Raw genomic sequence first — 20,513 nt, forward strand, 5'->3', positions numbered from 1 at the left:
TTTTGTATAACTTCAGTTTCAAAGCTGGGTGTTGAACTCAGGCCATCACTTGATGAATTACCCTTTTCTTCTTTTTCTCTGGGTAACTTTATTAAGAATTTATCCATTGTTGATCATTAATGGTCCTACAAATCAAGAATTTGTTGTTGGGATAAAATGAAGCTACAACACGTCGGTGCCACAAGATTACAAGGGTCAATTAAAAGTGGAAAGTCAGAAGCAGCACTTGCCTGCTTCAATATATTATACTTTGTTGTACCTGTTGTGATGAAGTGGGAATGTTCTTAATGTTTTCTCTGAATACTGTGTGAGTGCCTCAGTTTCCCCTGCAAGGTGCCAACTGAAGGTGTTGGGATAAAGAAATCAGGTGGCCTCCTGGTCTGGAAGAGACACAAAGGCCAGAGGAGGGGCTAGAGGGACTGTCAGTTTGGAGCTGGCTGGGGAAAGAGAGAGGCACCCAGAACTTGGGGCTGGGGAACCCAGCCCCAGAAGTGGATCTGACTGAAGGGTCCTGTTTTCTGTACCTACAAGCTCTGTTTTAGACTGTGTTCCTGTCATCTAATAAGCCTCCTGTATTACCAACTGACTGAGAGTCACATCTGACTGTGGAGTTGGGGTGCAGGACCCTCTAGCTTACCTAGGAGCCCCACCTGTGCGGACAGCGCATGCTGAATGCTCCGAGGTCAGACCCAGGAAGGTGTAAGTTTCTTGCCCTGGAGACAGTATGCTCAGAGAGAGGAGGCTCCCCCAGAGTCCTGACTGTCTTTGTATGGAGTAGTTCTAGAGCAGGGGTCACCAACCTTTCAGCAATGGTGTGCTGAGTTTTCATGCATATGCTTTAATTTAAGGTTTCATGTGCCAGTAATCATAGATTATTAGGGTTCGAAGGGATCTCAGGAGGTTATCTAGTCCAATCCCCTGCTTATGGCAGGACCAATCCCCCAATGGCCCCCTCAAGGATTGAACTCACAACCCTCCGTTTAGCAGGCTAATGATCAAACCACTAAACTACGACCCCAACCATCCCCCCAATACATTTGACTGTTTTTAGAAGGTATCTCTATAAGTCTATAATATATAACAACTACTGTTGTATGTAAAGTAAACAAGGCTTTCAAAATGTTTCAGAAGCTATATTTAAAATTAAATTAAAATGCAGATCTTATTAGTTTACTGTGATCCTTGCCTTTGCTTTTCCTTGTTGAGTTTTCCAATGTCTGGTGGCACCTATTTAGATACTTTAAGTTGCACACAGGCTTCTGAGTTATAATTTGATAACTGGCTGGCAGGAGGTCAGAGGCTGGAACCCCAGATTGGCAGCTGCGGTGAGTGGAGTTGGTGGCTGGTAGGGCTGAGCAGGGCAGGGGGCCTGCGCTGAAACTCCAACTGGAAGCAAGGTGAGTGGGGTTGCGGGAACTCTGGCTAGTAAGGGCCAGCAGAGGGAACCCCAGAACGAGGTTGGGCTGAGCAGCTCAGCCTGCACCACATGCCATGAAAAATCAGCTTGCGGCCAACCCCTGTTCTAGAGCATCCCAGCATCCTCTTCTACACCATGCGCTTCCCGAAAGTCTGCACAGGGCACTGACTCTCCCTCCTCTCTGGCCTTTGTCTTTTTTCCAGGCATTAGGAGGCCACCTGATCTCTTTGTTCTCCAACACCTTCAGTTGGCACCTTGCAGGAGAGTGGCCCAGGCCATCAATTGCCTGGAGGCAGGGTTGCAGCCCTTCTCTGTGCAGACACCATCACACTGGCCCTCTAGGGCTTTACAACAATCACACCCCTTTATCCCACCATCTAGAGCCTTAAGAAATACATTGGGGAAACTGAGGCACACAGACAGTATTCAGAGAAAACACCTGTATACGACCAGTTACATACTTTGAAGGGTGTAAAATAATCAAATATTGTGCTAAATACAATGATACTCCAAACACCTTCAGTTGGCACCTTGCAGGAGAGTGGCCCAGGCCATCAGTTGCCTGGAGACAGGGTGTTGGCCATTCTCTGTGCAGACAGCATCACACTGGCCCTCTAGGTCTTTACAACAATCACACCCCCTTATCCCACCATCTAGAGCCTTAAGAAATGCATTGGGGAAACTGAGGCACACAGACAGTATTCAGAGAAAACACCTGTATACGCCCAGTTACATACTTTGAAGGGTGTAAAATAATCAAATATTGTGCTAAATACAATGATACTCCAAACTGACCACCAAATTTAAGTTGCATGTTTTTCCCCTCAGGTGAGGGTTCTGGGGTGGGGCTGGGGATGAGGGGTTCACAGTGCAGGAGCGTGCTCGGTGCTGGGGGTGCAGGCTTTGGGGTGAGGCAGGGCTGAGGATGAGGAACTTGGGGTGCAGACAGGCTGCCCCAGGGCTAGGGCCAGAGAGGACTCCCCATCACCACCACTGGCAGCAGCAAGCTCCAGGGGAGGGACCCCTCCTCTCCCCCCTGCCCCCCACAGCACACTCACTCTGCACCACAGTCACTGCATATGTTCCTTCCTAGGGCCCCTCAGGTCCAGAAAGCCCACTCACCTCCCCTGTGATGGGTACTAGGGGGTGGGGGTTGCCATCACAGGTAGCCTTCCATGTTGCTGCCCCTCACCATAACTTCACTGTGGATGGGGCTGCCCCTTGCCCAGCATGGGGCAGAAGTGGGGTCTGTACGGTGATGGCTATGGGGCAGGGGAGCAGGGTGTCATAAAATTCACCTAAGCCCCAGCTGCTCAGGTAGGTCTATGAATCCCCCTCCCCCATCTGCCCTGTGGTGGGTGGATGCTGGAGGGGAGGGGCACTGCCTTCACATATGGCTTCCTGCCTCCCTGACCCCTGCTGCAGCCTGCAGCCCCTCACCGTAGCTTCAGTGGGGGGGGGGGACGAACGGTGGGAGGGGATGGCATGGGGCTGCCCCTTCCCCAGCGTTGGGCAGGGGTGGGGGGGAATCATAGGGTCAAACACTCACGGAAGCCCAGGACCTGCTCAGGTGGGTGAGGTCAGTCTCCGAGTCCTGGCCGGAAGTGCCCTTTGCATCTCCTGCAGGTAGGGGGGGAGGGGAGGGCTGCCAAGTATGGCACAGCCCCCTCCCCTCCCCTCCCCTCCCCCGGCCAGTGCTCCAGCAAGCAACAGCAGCAGAGGCAACAGGCAAGGCAAGGGAGAGAGACATGCCTGCGTTTAAGCCTCCAGCCTCCAGGGTGGGGCAGAGGAGAGGGCTGCCACCAGCACGGCGGGCCCCCCTCCCCCTCCCCCTCCCCCTCCCCCTCCACTCGGAGATGGTACAGTCAGCAGCAGCTTGCACTCACTGCTGACTGCTGAGCGGCAAGGAAGAGACTGAGACAGGCAGACGCAGCTGCCTGCGTTCAGGCAGTTAAGCTCTCTCTCCCTGGCGGCGGCAGACATTGGTGGGGCAGAGCCCCTGCTTGGGATTTATTCATGGGGCTAAAGCCCCAGAGCCCCATGTAAGTCAGCGCCCATGACTCCAAGCTCAGCTGCAGTATTGAGAGTTCCACTGCCTTCTCAGGTGTGGTCTGGGCTCTCCTACCGAGCTCACACCTCTACCACACCATTATGAAACTACTCCTCACTGAGCACTGACTTCCTGTAACTTTGAGCAAAGCTGTCACTCCATTAACTTCAGCGCATCAGCTTAGGAGATGCTGGTTTTTATATTTTTTGGAGAAAATCTGATTAGTGGGTCATGCTGCAAAGTCTGTATTTGCTGTTTAAAAAGCAGACCTAAGCACCTTCACATTTAGCATCATGTTTTGAAAGGTGTGATCCACATAGGTAGTAAAGTTGACAGCTCTTACCTTCTCTTCCACTGCACTGCGGGTTGGCAGTTCATGCTCACTGAAAGATTAAGGATTGGACTGAATCAACAAGCAACAGGGGCATGGATCACAATATACTGTACAATGCAAAGAAGCAGTCTTAAATTGACCACACCTGAGGGACCAAGGAAAAATTAGTTGCCTTATAGAGAGGGTCTATCAGAGGACAATCACACAAACCTTAGAGCTGTTTTAAAGAGACTGGTTAATAGAGCTGACCAGCAATTTTCTGTCAATGGTTTTTCAACAGAAAAATAAAATTTTCCCAAGAAACATTTGATTTTGTAAAAATTTTGATTTTCTGTTGGGAAAATAGAAACAAAGTATTTAGTTTCAGGTCAGGTCAACAAGTCAAAGCTTTTCGTTGTCAAACCAAATTGAAACTTTTCATTTCAAGTCAGTTTGACATTGCACTACATCTGCCTAAGATGTCATGGTGCCTCATGCTCCCATTCTCTTCTACGAGGGAGGCTCCCTAGTTGGATTACGTCTCTCATGATCCACTGCTCTCTTTGGTGGAGCTGCTGCAGTGCATCATGGGTGTCCCATGACCACATCCTGGGAGATTCAGTGCAACTGGGGATCCCAGCCCATAGAGAACTGAGACATGAGGCTCCTGAACTACAGCTCCCATGATGCACTGCACCACCTTAGACAGATGCAGTACTACGTTGAAATAACCTGAATCATAGAATAGAATCATAGAATCTCAGGGTTGGAAGGGACCTCAGGAGGTCATCTAGTCCAACCCCCTGCTCAAAGCAGGACCAAACCCAACTAAATCATCCCAGCCAGGGCTTTGTCAAGCCTGACCTTAAAAACCTCTAAGGAAGGAGATTCCACCACCTCCCTAGTTAACCCACTCCAGTTCTTCACCACCCTACTAGTGAAAAAGTTTTTCCTAATGTCCAACCTAAACCTCCCCCTCTGCAACTTGAGACCATTACTCCTTGTTCTGTCATCATCTACCACTGAGAACAGTCTAGATCCATCCTCTTTGGAATCCCCTTTCAGGTAGTTGAAAGCAGCTATCAAATCTCCCCTCATTCTTCTCTTCTGCAGGCTAAACAATCTCAGTTCCCTCAGCCTCTCCTCATAAGTCATGTGCTCCAGCCCCCTAATCATTTTTGTTGCCCTCCGTTGGACTCTCTCCAATTTATCTACATCCTTCTTGTAGTGTGGGGCCCAAAACTGGACACAGTACTCCAAATGAGGCCTCACCAGTGCTGAATAAAGGAGAATGATCACATCCCTCGATCTGCTGGAAATGCCCCTACTTATACAACCCAAAATGCCATTAGCCTTCTTGGCAACAAGGGCACACTGTTGACTCATATTCAGCTTTTCGTCCACCGTAACCCCTAGGTCCTTTTCTGCAGAACTGCTGCCCAGCCATTCGGTCCCTAGTCTGTAGCAGTGCATGGGATTCTTCCGTCCTAAGTGCAGGACTCGGCACTTGTCCTTGTTGAACCTCATCATATTTCTTTTGGCCCAATCCTCTAATTTGTCTAGGTCCCTCTGTATCCTATCCCTACCCTCCAGCATATCAACCACTCCTCCAAGTTTAGTGTCATCTGCAAACTTGCTAAGGGTGCAGTCCACACCATCCTCCAGATCGTTAATAAAGATATTGAACAAAACCGGCCCCAGCACCGACCCTTGGGGCACTCCACTTGATACCGGCTGCCAACTAGACATGGAACCATTGATCACTACCTGTTGAGCCCGACCATCTAGCCAGTTTTCTATCCACCTTACCGTCCATTCATCCAGCCCATACTTCTTTAACTTGCTGGCAAGAATACTGTGGGAGACTGTATCAAAGGCTTTGCTAAAGTCCAGAAATAGCACATCCACTGCTTTCTCCTCATCCACAGAGCCGGTTATCTCATCATAGAAAGCAATTAGGTTAGTCAGGCATGACTTGCCCTTGGTGAATCCATGCTGACTGTTCCTGATCACTTTCCCCTCCTTTAAGTGGTTCAGAATTGATTCCTTGAGGACCTGTTCCATGATTTTTCCAGGGACTGAGGTGAGACTGACTGGCCTGTAGTTCCCTGGATATTCCTTCTTCCCTTTTTTAAAAGATGGGCACTACATTAGCTTTTTTCCAGTCATCAGGGACCTCCCCCGATCGCCATGATTTTTCAAAGATAATGGCCAATGGCTCCGCAATCTCATCGGCCAACTCCTTTAGCACCCTCGGATGCAGTGCATCCGGCCCCATGGACTTGTGCTCGTCCAGCTTTTCTAAATAGTCCCAAACTACTTCTTTCTCCACAGAGAGCTGGTCACCTCCTCCCCATACCTTGCTGCAGAGTGCAGCTGTCTGGGAGCTGACCTTGTCTGTGAAGACAGAGGCAAAAAAAGTATTGAGTACACTAGCTTTCTCCACATCCTCTGTCACTAGGTTCCCTCCCTCATTCAGCAAGGGGCCCACACTTTCCCTGACTTTCTTCTTGTTGCTAACATACCTGAAGAAACCCTTCTTGTTACTCCTAACATCTCCGGCTAGCTGCAACTCCAAGTGTGATTTGGCCTTCCTAATTTCACTCCTGCATGCCTGAGCAATACTTTTATACTCCTCCCTGGTTATCTGTCCAATCTTCCACTTCTTGTAAGCTGTTTTTTTGTGTTTAAGACGAGCAAGGATTTCACTGTTAAGCCAAGCTGGTCGCCTGCCATATTTACTTTTCTTCCTACACATCGGGATGGTTTGTTCCTGCAACCTCAATAAGGATTCTTTAAAATACAGCCAGCTTTCCTCGACTCCTTTCCCCGTCATGTTATTCTCCCAGGGGACCTTGCCCATCAGTTCCCTGAGGGAGTCGAAGTCTGCTTTTCTGAAGTCCAGGGTCTCTGTTCTACTGCTCTCCTTTCTTCCTTGTGTCAGGATCCTGAACTCGACCATCTCATGGTCACTGCCTCCCAGGTTCCCATCCACTATTGCTTCCTCTACTATTTCTTCCCTGTTTGTGAGCAGCAGGTCAAGAACAGCTTTTCCCCTAGTTGGTTCCTCCAGCACTTGCACCAGGAAATTGTCCCCTACACTTTCCAGAAACTTCCTGGATTGTCTGTGTACTGCTGTATTACTCTACCAGCAGATATCGGGGTGATTAAAGTCACTCATGAGAACCAGGGCCTGTGATCTAGCAACTTCTGTTAGTTGCTGGAAGAAAGCCTCGTCCACCTCATCCCCCTGGTCTGGTGGTCTGTAGCAGACTCCCACCACGACATTACCCTTGTTGTTCATACTTCTAAATTTAATCCAGAGACTCTCAGGTTTTTCTGCAGTTTCATACTGGAGCTCTGAGCAGTCATACTGCTCTCTTACACACAACGCAACTCCCCCACCTTTTCTGCCCTGCCTATCCTTCCTGAACAGTTTATATCCATGTTTCGACTTGGTTTAATAAGCCAAAATGTTTCAAGCTGGGAATGTTGAAAAGTTAAATATTGATCAAAAATGTCTAAGACATTTCAACATCAGAAGGTTTCCACACGCTTGGATGCAGAAGGAGAAGATACCCTGCCGTTCCTTTCTAGACATTTGGGTTTGATCAAATAAGTTCATACAGCAGCCTGCACTGAGGTTGCTGGAGCTGTTACAGGGCATCCTCCTGTACGGAGTGTATGACTGCACCATGTCTATTTCATTGAAGGGTGTCTGGGAGGAGAAACGAGTAACTTACTGCAGAAATCCAAATCTGTCTGTGACTTTATACAGGGTGAAGTCAGCATCTTCCCATGGGTCAATATGAGCTCCTTCTTGCCTTCCCTGCAAAGCAAACAGAGACACAAGAGTCATGACTGGAGGAAACATAAGTGTGTGGCCATCAGCATGTGCACATGTTTGTCTTGAGCACTCAGAAGCTGGTACTGGACTGAGAGCCCTGGTGATTAAAATCCACTCAGTCTACAGATTTGATGAGGCACAGGCCTCACCCATGCAGACTTCCCTCCATACTGTCCTGCTGCTATGTGTCAACCCTGAACTGGGAAGACCATCTTTGGGGTGGTATGGGGCTTATTCCATTCCTGTATGTAACGTGATACAGAAGGCCAGAGGAATGTATTAGTTTTAATTCTGTCTTCAAGACCATTCACTCTCCGTGCTGAGACTGTCACTTTCTTGGTCACAGGATTTGTGGCATGTGCCAAATGATAAGATCTGAAGGAGAAAAAACTGGGAGCCCAGAGTGAAAGGGAAAATGGGCTGGTGATGAAAGCTCTCCACTTTGGTTCCATAGCCTGAGTAACTGCCATAGGCCAACTCTTTTGACCTTGTTCAGGTAGAATAGGCCCCTGCCTGAGCCTACCGAAAACCCATCACGGACGACTAAATGCACACCGTCACGTCACCTGCACCCTTTAAAGTTCTGCAGGCAGAAAACAACATTGTGTTTGTGTAGTTTGTTACTGGCATGAGGTCTGAATGAAGACCTCATGCCCTGTATGACACGTTCCTGCTTTCCCCAGACAGCTTAGCTACCAGGAGTCCCATGCCTGGTGAGCAGATTAATGGAGGAAAAATGAGGTGGGTACCTTTTCATATTTGGCGATGATCTCTGCTCTTTCCTCTGCTATTAAGGTCTCAATATCTTTCTTCATGTCAGAAGCTGTAAGGCAAAAAGGGAAAAGAGAAAAAGGAGATAATAAGCAAATATGTATGCAGCCAAGGGAATATTTTGGGAAAGCGCTAATAGAAAAAGCTGCGCTGACAACTTCAACTTCCAGCTTTATCCCAGGGCTAAAATTAGACTGAGAATGAAAAGCTGAAAGTACAAAGTGTGTGTGTGGTATTCACACACACAGAGCATATCTGCCAATTCTACAGTCTTTGCCTGGGCAAACAGTTGTATTTAAGTAAGTGAAAGTTTTGTCTACATGAAGGACTGCAGGAGCAGACACTGTATATTTGTTCAGTATGTGCACAGGCCTGTACTAAAATCAAGTTTTTAATGGGAATACTTTAAAATTATTAAGCAGTCCTGCTACAGCACAGCTCTTACATTATACCAAACTGCATGCCTGCTGGATTGCTAAATGGCTGAGCATTTATTCTGATAAAAATGAAATGCCAAATTCTTTCCTCAGATATGTACGTAGAAGTCATGGAGAGCTCCACATGTATATCTGAAGGCAGACTGTAGGTCAAAGAAAAATCAGAAAAAAACTTTAATAAGTAAAGTACACATATGTAATAAAAGCAGATAAATGAGTGTCTACTTGGTCAACATATGCAACAGAGGTGTAAACAAATCAGGATGCAGCAAGTCAGTAACTGTACAGTGAACTACTGTATTGGACTCCCATCTTCCATATAAAATGATTAAATAGTTCAGTCGGAGTAACAGAACATGGTCATGCCACACATGTATGTACATACTAGCAAGACAACTTCCAATTTCACATACATCATTTCAATTTTTAACCCCCTCCCCCATACAAACCCTTGCTGATGCAAATGCCCTTCCAATCAAAGCACAGCATATTTCCAAACTAGCACTGGCAGTCTCCTAGATATCTGTGCTCTACAGCCCATGCTGGATCAATGTCAGCATTTGGTGCAGTCTGAAGAAACCTGAATGTCAAGAATAGGCATTGACAATATGATCTTCTGTGGAAAAGGCGGCTAGGGGAAGAAAATGGCAGAGAAAAATTGTGGGTCTTTATGGTCTATTGCAGAGAATAGAATTGAGAGAGGACTCATTAAATCATCTTCCTCCTTCATCACACTAATACAAGATTGTTCCCTTCAGTATACAGTAACTGCTCGCTGGGATGGGGCTGGGGATGAGGGGCTTAGGGTGTAGGAAGGTGCTCAAGGCTGGGACCGAGGGGTTTGGATGGCAGGAGGGGGATCAGGGCTGGAGCAGTGGGTTGGAGCAGGGGAGGGGCTATGGGGTGCAGGCTCCAGGCGGCGCTTACCTCAAGCAGCTCCCGGAAGCAGCGGCCTGTCCCTCCTCCGGCTCCTACGTGGAGGCATGGCCAGGAGCTCTGCACGCTGCCCCCTCCACAGGCGCCACCCCTGAAGCTCCCATTGACCGCAGTTCCTGGCTAATGGGAGCTGTGGGGGCAGCGTTTGGGGCAGGGGCAGCATGCAGAACCCCCTGGTTGTCCCTACATGTAGGAGCCGGAGGGAGGACATGCTGCTGCTTCCAGGAGCCATGCAGAGCTGCTGCATGCACGCATGGAGCACCCCCCAACCTTGCTCCCCAGTGGGAGCTCGAGGGCCAGATTAAATCGGCTGGTGGGCCAGATGTGGCCTGCGGGCCGTAGTTTGCCCACCCCTGGTGTAGACACTGTTACTTGCATTGCCTGTTGGCTATCAACCCCACCTCGGGACTCACAGCTAGAACCCAACCACCACAGGGCTTATAGCCCAAGCTGTCAGCGGCGAGGGGGCCTCTGGCTGTCAATGCCCCACACAGTTAAGTTGGTGGAAGTGCTCCTGGTGAGGACACACATCACCGCAGTAATTGCTGCAGTGGCTGTATGTTGACTTAGATTGACTTAATTTTGTAGTGCAGGCAAGGCCTTAGTATTAGGATCTATAATTCATACCAACTACAGATAATGCCACACACACCAGTTAAGGAGACTAGACCCTTAAGAGCAATTTCCCAAAGTGCATATACTAACCTGAACAGGAATTAACAGACAATGACTGGCATTACTAACATGCTAAGGAATGGGGAGAGCTGCTAAAGAAAACTGGTACGTGCAAAAATGAGATGGAGTAGTGCAGTTTTATTCCTCTGTCCAGTAACTGTGAAAGCTCCTTTTGGAACCCTCCTGTGCACTGCAAACATGGGATTAATATGGGATGTCTCCATTTTACATGCGAGCCCCTCCAAAGTGCAACACTGGACACCATTCTATTCTCTCCTTAAAGTGGCTAAAGCAGAGGGTTCTATTCTCCCACTGAAAGAAAATACAACAGCAACCCAAAGAGCACCTTTCAATCCACATATTATTATTAGTCTCTCTTCATAGGTTTTCACTGGAAAGATTGTATTTCCACCTCTCCTGGTCTCCCTGCAGGGAGTTTTTCCCTCCCCGATGCTGCAGGAAGTACTCTGTTATGGCCCCTGCTATGCAAACACCATAAGCAGCCTCAGCACAGCATGCTACTGGAGTTATCAGAACACTGGGATAATTTGAAGAACCTGACTTTCCGTGCATAACCTCTCACAGCGGGAGGAGATGTGGTGAGAGGAGCCTTAACCACATTCTGATATTCAGCCTGTTTACTCTCCTTTGGGCCTGCAAGCATCATTAAGAGATAATGTCTCAAGTTACTGAACCATACTTAATTACAAACTGCTCATTGCCAATACATCCGTCAGTTCCAGACCAAGACCTTAAAAAGGTCCATCCTTCACATCAGACTCCGCATTTTGAAAGCTGCTCGCAAACACAAATGATTGCAAGTGATACTAAGTGCATGAACATTAACCATCCATTAGCCCCAGCATTCACATTTTAAAAGACATTACAAAGTTTATTCAGTAGTTCAGCTTAGTTTATGAGGAAAATAAAACCTTAAAATGTTTGAGGCAGCAACAAAAGATTGATTGTAAATGTCTGAATACTGAAGGGACTTAACTTTTGTATTACAGCTGCTTAGCAAAATTGCATCATGTTCGTTTTTTTTCTTTTTTTTCCGATGAGCTACAATTACAAAGGAAATACACAAACATATTAAACAATCCTCCTGGTGTGCATGTTTTTTTGCCAGCACAACATAGGGATTACACTGCTTAAAATCCATGTACGCAGACTCCTAAAAAGGTAAATATAAAGGCCAATGGAAGAATCTTGTTAATTCCCATTAATGATGGGGGGAGGTGCATTACTGAAGTGGTAAACAGACACAATAAAGCAAGAATTCTCCATTGGAAAATGTATTTTGTTCATTTAGTTTCCCAGTTACAGCGGATACTGTAGTAAGAGTAGCCTTGGAAGAATTAGCTTTTTATCTGTAAATGCTAACATCAATATCACTGTACACACACAAAGCAATGAAAAAGTATTTCCAGCAATAACAGAAATTTACAGCTAGGTAAAGAAAAATGCTGCATGAGAAAACTAGAGTCAAAATCCAGGGATTTAAACCTTTGAATTAGACTTGTTACAAACTGACTGGCAAATGAGTAGTAAAAACATGTATGATTTGTGGATTTAAGGATATTTATTTTGTATATTTTGATGTTATGCTGACAATGTGTTTTAACAATGCAAAAAGCTTTTCTCAATGTCTGTCATTAAATAATTGTGTCTCCCCCATAATTTCCCATAGCTGTGAAAATTTAAAATAAATAAAAACTGAAAAAATGCTTAAAAATAAACATTTATATTATCCATCAAAGTTATAAAAAACAAACTGAGTTCTGCCAAGCCCGAGTATAAGCAAAATCTGAGCAGTAAACCTTACTACATCACCTGCTATTAAATCTTTAGCAGAGGTGTTCGCTGTCATCTCCTCCCTACAGCCCCAGTTTTCTGCTCCAACTGTTCTATCTTCTCATAAGTTTAGCTCTTTGAGGCAGGGGCTATCTTTTTACTATATAGGTACACTGAACCACAATGGGATCCTGGTCCCAGACTGGGATCTCTGGTTGTCTACTGCAATAGAATTACGGTATATCTGCTACGCTGATTTAAATGCACAGGTTAGCAACACGCATAAAAAGCAGAAACTGTTCTGAATGCCTCTGACCACACATTAACAGAGAGCAAGAGGAAGATCTACTGAGTAAATTGAAGTTATTTACCTGTAACTGGAGATTTTCGAGATGTGAGGTCCTTGTGTATGCCACACATGCATGCACCTGAGTCTGGAGATTTTTATTAAGCAGTGTGCATTGGTCTGCTCACACACAGTTCTCCTCGTGCTCTGATCTGAGGATACAAAGGGCAGTGCAGACCAATGCCACTCCAGTTCCTTTTCCTACTGCAAAACTAGTCATGATCTGCAACAGCAGGGACAGAGGGTGGGTAGTGGAATACAGACAGGGACCACACATCTCGAAGCAACTCCAGTTGCAGGTAAGTAACGTCTATTTCTTATTAAAGTGATGGTCTCTATGTGCATTTAACACATGGGCGATTTGTAAGTAGTAGTCGAACAGGATATGAGTGCGACCAAAGCGTAATTTTTTGTAAAGATATGTATGGAGCTCCAGGTAGCCACCCTACATCTACCTAGTAAAGGTACATCTCACAGAGATGCTGCAGGGATTGCTTGCTCTCTGATGGAATGGGATCTCACCCTTTCTGGGATAGGGGCGGGAATTTGAGCTAGTTAGTAACAAAAGGATGATGCAACCCAAGATCCACTTAAAGTCTCTGTGCAGATAGAGTTTGACCTCTTCATCGCTCTGCTAGAGTGATAAAAAGTCTAGGTATTTTCCTAGTTGCTTTTATACTCTGTAGGTAAAATGCCAGAGCCCATCAAACATCTAGAAAGTGAACCCTTCTCTCCTGATCAAAGGCATGAGGTTTCAGAAAAAATACCGGTAAGTGGATGGTTTGATTCATGTGAAACTCAAATTACTATAGGGTTGAATTTTGAGTTGAGGCAAAGGGAAACCTTCTCTTTATGAGAAATGGTATGGGGCAGATCTGTCACAAGTGGCCCTGGCTGATGTGATGGTGATTAGGAAGGCGACTTCCATTGAGAAATGAGATATAGAATAGGTGGCTAATGGTTAGAAGGGAGGTTTGGTGAGAAAATAAAGGATGAGACACCCTTTGTGGTGTGGATTTCACCACTGTTGGGAAATTCTAAGTAGTCCCTTCAGGAATCTAGTCGTCACAGGATGAGTAAAGATAGTCTGGTCATCAACTGGAAGATGAAAGTCACTGATTGCTGCAAGATGGTCCCAGAGAAGCCTAATGTCTTAAGGGCTAGTACGTATTAATAACAGGATTCCAAGCGGATCCTGGGGATAACAGGCTTTGTCGTGACCAAGAGGAGAAATGCTTCCATTTGGCCACATAGCATCACCTAGTAGACTCCTTCCTGCTTTGGTTGAGAACAGATTGAACTGCCATTGAACATGTGCACTCTATGTCTGGGTAGCCGTATCCCAAAGGAGCTGGACGGTTCCAATACTTTCCATGCGTTCTGTCTGGGTTTGTTTCCCTTCAGAGGAGGAAGAGGTATACACATCTGAAGCATCATATTCGCTTGATAAAATAGGTTCCCACTCTATTGGTGGTACAATCAAGACCGGTGGGAGGATGCTCCAAGTTGTGGATCCAATAGGTGAGGATCCCCTTCTCCTCAAGGTGGTTTCTTCAGGAGTAGTGATGTCTCCAAGGAGGACCAGGCACAAGAGGAGACTTTGGGTTGGAGAAAGCCAAAATATCCTCTGATGAGGTAAAGTTTCCAGTCCTTCCCGATGATCCCCTTGAGGAGGGGACAGCAGATCTGGGCTGTCAAATGGTCTAATATTTGGAAGATCCCACAAGGAGTGTGTCAGAACTGTCAAAGGGGGTCCAGTTTGGAACTCCCAAATGGGACCGGTGGGTTTTGATCTTCTGGTTTGTGGGATGGAGCTGATACCACTGGATCCTTCTTCCTTCATGCCTTACCCTCCTGAAAAGGAAGTTTATGCAAACCTAACTCCTTAGGGCCCATGTGCAGGAATTTATCCAACTTGGACTGAGATGGGGAGGGACGCTTTGTCTTAGAGGCAGTTCTGGATGGGGATCTGTACTTATGCCTATGGTCATATCCTCTACTCTGATGAAAGGGTTTCTTAGGATTAAGTGTTTTGGCCTTTACTCCAGAGGGGTGCTGATCGCGGCCTGAGGACACTGTACAGGGGGGCTGCCCCAGACTGAATCCAAATGGGGCCTCATAGCCTGCTCTGTGAGGTGCTTCTGCAAGTGGAGTTCTCGTCCTTCACGAGTTCAGGGAGAGAAAGACGGGCAGACACTGCAATTGGTGACAATAAAGACAGAACTGGTGTTTGTCACTGACAGAGAAGGAACAAGGCAGGAGACAGCTGCTAGCATAGTCCCTCTTGCAATAGTCTCTATCTGCAGGGAGAAACTCCCTGAGGTAGAGAGAACTAAGTGGTTTTAGTGGTTTTATCGTTAGCTAAGTCTAAACTACTAAAAACTACTTACAATTGGTGGTTTACAGGTATTAACGCAGAGCAGGGGTCGGCAACCTTTCAGAAGTGGTGTGCCGAGTCTTCATTTATTCATTTTAATTTAAGGTGTCGCGTGCCAGTAATACATTTTAATCTTTTTAGAAGGTCTCTTTCTATAAGTCTATAATATATAACTAAACTATTGTTGTATGTAAAATAAATAAGGTTTCAAAATGTTTAAGAAGTTTAATTTAAAATTAAATTAAAATGCAGACCCTTGAGCAAGACCTGGGCAGTGTGAGTGCCACTGAAAATCAGCTCACGTGCCGCCTTCGGCACACGTGCCATAAGTTGCCTACCCCTGACGTAGAGAAAGATCAAAACGGGCACAGACAATTCTGACTCAGGCCATGCAGCAGCAAAAAAGAACTGGAGAGGCGTTGGTCCGCACTGCCCTTTATGCCCTCAGAGTAGAGCACAGACGCTGTTTACTAAAAGTTTGCAGACTCTGGCGTATGGTACACATGCAAACCTATGTGTGGAATACACATAGGCCAGCATAATCGGCCAGGGGAGTCTCTGCCTCCCCTAGCGCAGCTACCGCTGCGGGACCCTGGTTGCAGGTTTGGCGAGGGAAATTTTTGTTTTTTATTATGCCCCATGCAGGTTCTGAGGCAGCCAAGGAGGCAGTATGTGTTATTCAGCTTCCTGTGTTCCTGGACTCCAGGGAGATTACTGATGAACCCGGGATGCTGAGCAACACATACCACCTGCTCAACTGCCCCAGAACCTGGATGGGGCATAGCAAAAGCTGAAGTGGTTCCTCCAACAGACAGAAGAGATTTCAAATTTTCACAGGGTGGATTGGGGCCTACGGAGGGAAGGTGCGGCTGTGGGGGCTCCGACCAGCCCGGGGCTCCTATGAGCAGGTTTGGGGGGTGGGGTGGGGGGCGCTTATGGCTCTGGATGGCCTGGGGCTCCTCAGGCCGCGGGGGGGAGGGAAAGGGGCAGGGGGTCTCAGGGCTCCAGCTGCTGGGGGACAGGGTGTCTTGGAGCTCCGGCCGCAGTGGGGAAGGGGGTCTTGGGGCTCCAGCACTGGGGGAGGGAGGGGGTGGGCAGAAGGGGTGGAGCCGGGGGCTAGCCTCCCCAAAGTGGGGCGCCACACACCACCCATGCACATAGGGACCATCACTCAAAGAACAAGTGGATATAAAGACAGAGGCGGAAAGTGGACTGGGCAAATACAAAACATATCTGATCATCTGTGAAAGCAATCTAGTTCTCTCCGCAGCCATGCTATTGACTATGTCAAACCACAAACTCCTCAGTGGTGGCGACAGTGGTGAGACAGACTTCTGCCTCCTTGTCACACAGGCCTGGAACATGCCTAACAGTTTATTCCTTCAATTATCCACAGTTGCTAGCTCAAACATGTGCCATAAACTCTTAACACAGGCTACAAGTGAAGCCACAGAAGAGCATTACAAGCCTCAAATGATGAACATGTGAGTAGGACCAAATACAGAGAAAGACATTTAAATGCAGCTAATAAAACCAGGGGCACAAACAGGTTTGTTTGCAAGAAGGTGGTACTGTTGGTACAATATGAAAAGCCTTGTAACTTGTTACCTTTCTGATCCATCAGCATCAAGAACATAAGAGCAGCCATACTGGGTAAGGCCAGAGGTCCATCTAGCCCAGTATCCTGTCTTCCGACAGTGGCCAATGCCAGGTGCCCCAGAGGGAATGAACAGAACAGCTAATCATCAAGTGATTCATCCCGTCACCAATTCCCAGCTTCTGGCAAAAAAGAGGCTAGGGACACCATCCCTGCCCATCCTGGATAATGGCCATTGATGGATCTAGCCGCCATGAATTTATCTAGTTCTTTTTTGAACCCTGTTATAGTCTTGGCTTTCACAACATCTTCTGGCAGAGTTCCACAGACTGACTGTGCATTGTGTGAAAAGAGACTTCCTTTTGCTTGTTTTAAACCTGCTTCCTATTAATTTCATTGGGTGACCTCTAGTTCTTGTGTTATGAGAAGGAATAAACAACACTTCCTTATTTACTTTCTCCACACCCGTCATGATTTTATAGACCTCAATCATGTCATTCCTTAGTCATCTCTTTTCCAAGACGAAAAGTCCCAGTCTCATTAATCTCTCCTCCTATAGAAGCTGTTCCATATCCCTAATCATTTTTGTTGCCCTTTTCTGAACCTTTTCAAATTCCAATACATCCTTTTTGAGATGGGGTGACCACATCTGCATGCAGTATTCAAGATGTGGGTGTACCATGGATTTATATAGGGGCAACATTATATTTTCTGTCCTATTATCCATCCCTTTCTTAATGATTCTCAACATTCTGTTCGCTTTTTTGACTGCTGCTCTACAGTGAGTGGATGTTTTCAGAGAACTATCCACAATGACTCCAAGATCTCTTTCTTGAGTGGTAACAGCTAATTTAGACCCCATCATTTCACATGTATAGTTGGGATTATATTTTCCAATGTACGTTACTTTGGATTTATCAACATTAGATTGTTGGGGGATCAAAGAATTCATTTAGCTGAAAACATTGCCTAATACAACACTCAGCGTGCTGCAGAATCCTGATTTAGTGCTCAATATGTTAGTTTTCTCCTAGCAAAATATTCAAGAGAGGGACACAGTACAACCTGGTGACTGTGTGCCATCATCATCATCTCACAAATTCTAACCTTTGCTCTGATGATTCATCCTAAGGCCTTGAGCGGGTTACTGAATCTCTCCATCTCAGTTTCCCCATGTACAATGGGAACAATACTACTTGCCTACCGTGTAAGAGTGCTGTGAGGCTTAGATGGTTAATAACTGAAGCACTTCGTAGATGGAAAGTGCTTCTGTGCTTTATTCTAGCATTCCTATTGTGGACTATTGTCATTGCTCGATCCTGAGCAATATCAGCCTGCAAAACAGTTTGAGATATAAATACACAAAACTGACATGTTTAATGGTCAAAATATTCACTTTTGAGACAAACTTTCCATATTTCATTTGGATGTTCAATTTTTACTTGGAAACTCTGAGAAAAATTCCTTCCCTAGTCTGAGTAATGACAGAAAAAAAATTACACTTTTTCCATTGTAAAAAAAAAAAAAAAAAAAAATTCTAGCCTCTTTTTTTTTTTTGGTAAGTCGCTACATTTTTAATTGGCTTTGGATTTGATTTAAGTAGTCATTTAATGATTGAATACTGAACATGTGCAGTGGAAAGTGGTTCTGTGCCTCCACCTAGGTAAGTGTTCACTGGCTTGTTCAAATAGCTTGCAAGTTCTGTTGGTGATGTGAGGAGTTCGTAAACTCTGCACACTAAATAGCACCATTCAGTTTGCACTCCACCTCTGAAAAAGTCTAGAAATTAAAAAGCAAACAAATACCTATGTGAATTTTAAGACCCAATATTTTTGCTTACCTCAAAGGTTGGTTCCCAGATCTCCTCTCTCATTTTCTTACTTTTCCCCAGGGGTGGGAATTTCTTTATTTATAAAGAGTGCAATGTATTGTAGGTCCCAAAGCAGCTATGAATGTGCTCAGTGAAAGCAGAGAATGCATCTGAGCTAATGGCAGAAAGATTGCCATAATTAATAGCAGGTAAAGCTGTGCAAATGACTTTTGGTTGGGAAATAATCAAGTTATGCACTTGTTTCTTTTTAAAATTTCTAATGAATTGAGGGGGAGATAAAAAAAAGGACCTAATAGGATTATAGTGGCCAAACTTCAAGCTCCCAAAAATCAAGAGTTAAGGAATTAAAGGATTAAGCTGTAACTGACCCCAGCAGAAGATCAATAAAGGCTGGAAAAGAAAGTATGTTACTGCTTATCTACACTGAACACTATCCAGCAATCAATACGTAGCCTGAACTCTTCACACTTCTACAAACGACTTTCCTAGATGACCTGGAAAATTTCCAGGCTGCTAATTCAGCTGAGCTGGGATTTCAAATAATGTTGCCCACAACTCTGTTGCCCTAAAAGAATATCCATGGCAATTTCACATAAGAACATAGATTAGGCAGGGCCTAAAAGTGTTCTTTTGTTAGCGTACAGATCAAAACTTGCTATTATGATCCCAAAATAACTGTTGGTATTTTATATTTTAAGAGAATTCCCCCTTATATGGTTTTTATTGCAAACTACATGTATGCATCTAGGTAACAATGATTGCTTAAACAGAATCTGTGTTCCATGTACCTTCCTTTTCAGTTTATTTTCCCCAAAGATGAAATTGCCCTTTTCTGGTTATTTTTCATTTATGTACAATTGGATCACTAAAAATATGTTTAACAAGAAAACTGAAGCTCCTGAGGGAATATGATCTACTTCTCTCCTATCTGGTGAAGCAAGACAACCGTCGGGAGGACAGCAGGATGTGGCCAGAACTGTACCTTGTCCTTATAGAACACGGTGTAAGGGGGCTCTGATGTTAGGGCCTTGAGCTCAGAATCCCTCCTGGCTGAGGATAGCGCTACCAGAAATGCCACCTGGTACGACAAGTAAAGCAGGGAACAAGTCGCCAGCGGTTCAAAGGGCGACCCCATCAATTTGGAAAGACCAGATTGAGGTTCCAGGCCGGGACCGGCTGCCTGACTTGAGGGTATAGCCTGTCGAGACCTTTCAGGAAATGGCTGACCATAGGGTTAGCAAAGACCGAGCAGCCCTCTGCGCCTGGGTGGAAGGCAGAGATGGCGGCCAGGTGAACCCTTGACAACATGGACAGCCCCTGCTGCTTGAGATGGAGTTCGTCTAATATAAGAGGCACAGAGATGAGTGTCAAGGACGAATGGTGCTTTGCCGATCAGATTGAAAATCTCTTCCACTTGGCCAGGTAGGTAGTCCTGGTGGAAGGTTTCCTACTGCCAAGGAAGACTTGTCCAACCTGGTCCAAGCAAGAGAGCTCCATTGGGTTCAGCCATGGAGCTTCCATGCTGTGAGGTGCAGTGGCTCGAGGTTCGGGTGTTGGAGGGGGCCGTGGTACTGAGTCAGTAAGTCCGGGAAGAGTGGCAAGTTGACTGGAGCTTCCACGCACATTTCCAAGAGCAATGTGTACCAGTGCTGGCGGGGCCAGGCTGGAGCTATCAATATTATCGAAACTCGTTCCCTCCAAATCTTGAGGAGTTCCTTGTGAACCAGCGGAATGGGCAGAAATCCGTAAAGGAGATGATCTCCCCCATGGGAGGAGGAACGCGTCCGTGATGGAACCCAGACTGTGATTCAGGAAGGAGCAAAACTGCTGGCACTTCCTGTTGCATCGCGTGGCGAACAGGTCTATCTGGGGAAAGCCCCAGTGATGGAAGAATGAGTTCACAATGTCCGGGCGAAGGGACCACTTGTGGCCATGGAACTACCTGCTGAGATGGTCCGCCAACTTGTTCTGTACTCCAGGGAGGTATGATGCCTGCAGATGTATCGAATGCTCTACACAGAAGTCCCACAGCTTGAGGGCTTCCTGGCACAGGGGAGAGGAGCATGCAGCCCTCTGTTTGTTGATATAAAACATCGCCATGGTGGTGGTCTGTCACAACTGA

General features: G+C 46.2%; 1 protein-coding gene across 4 annotated transcripts in view; it reads right to left on the reverse strand.

The window, feature by feature from the left end:
* The window catches only part of LOC123369505, a 182,007-nt gene that overhangs the window by 58,087 nt on the left and 103,407 nt on the right, over positions 1-20,513 (reverse strand). For all 4 annotated transcript variants that reach the window (XM_045015161.1, XM_045015158.1, XM_045015159.1 and 1 more), the window contains 3 exons: positions 8,377-8,450; positions 7,524-7,609; positions 3,811-3,850 (listed from right to left, as the gene is read on the reverse strand). In XM_045015161.1, the coding sequence (XP_044871096.1) occupies positions 3,811-3,850; positions 7,524-7,609; positions 8,377-8,442 (192 nt within the window). In that variant the 5' untranslated portion in view covers positions 8,443-8,450. The remainder of the gene's footprint in view (positions 1-3,810; positions 3,851-7,523; positions 7,610-8,376; positions 8,451-20,513) is intronic.

This window comes from Mauremys mutica, chromosome 4 (assembly GCF_020497125.1).
Source record: "Mauremys mutica isolate MM-2020 ecotype Southern chromosome 4, ASM2049712v1, whole genome shotgun sequence".
Taxonomy (NCBI): domain Eukaryota; kingdom Metazoa; phylum Chordata; order Testudines; family Geoemydidae; genus Mauremys; species Mauremys mutica.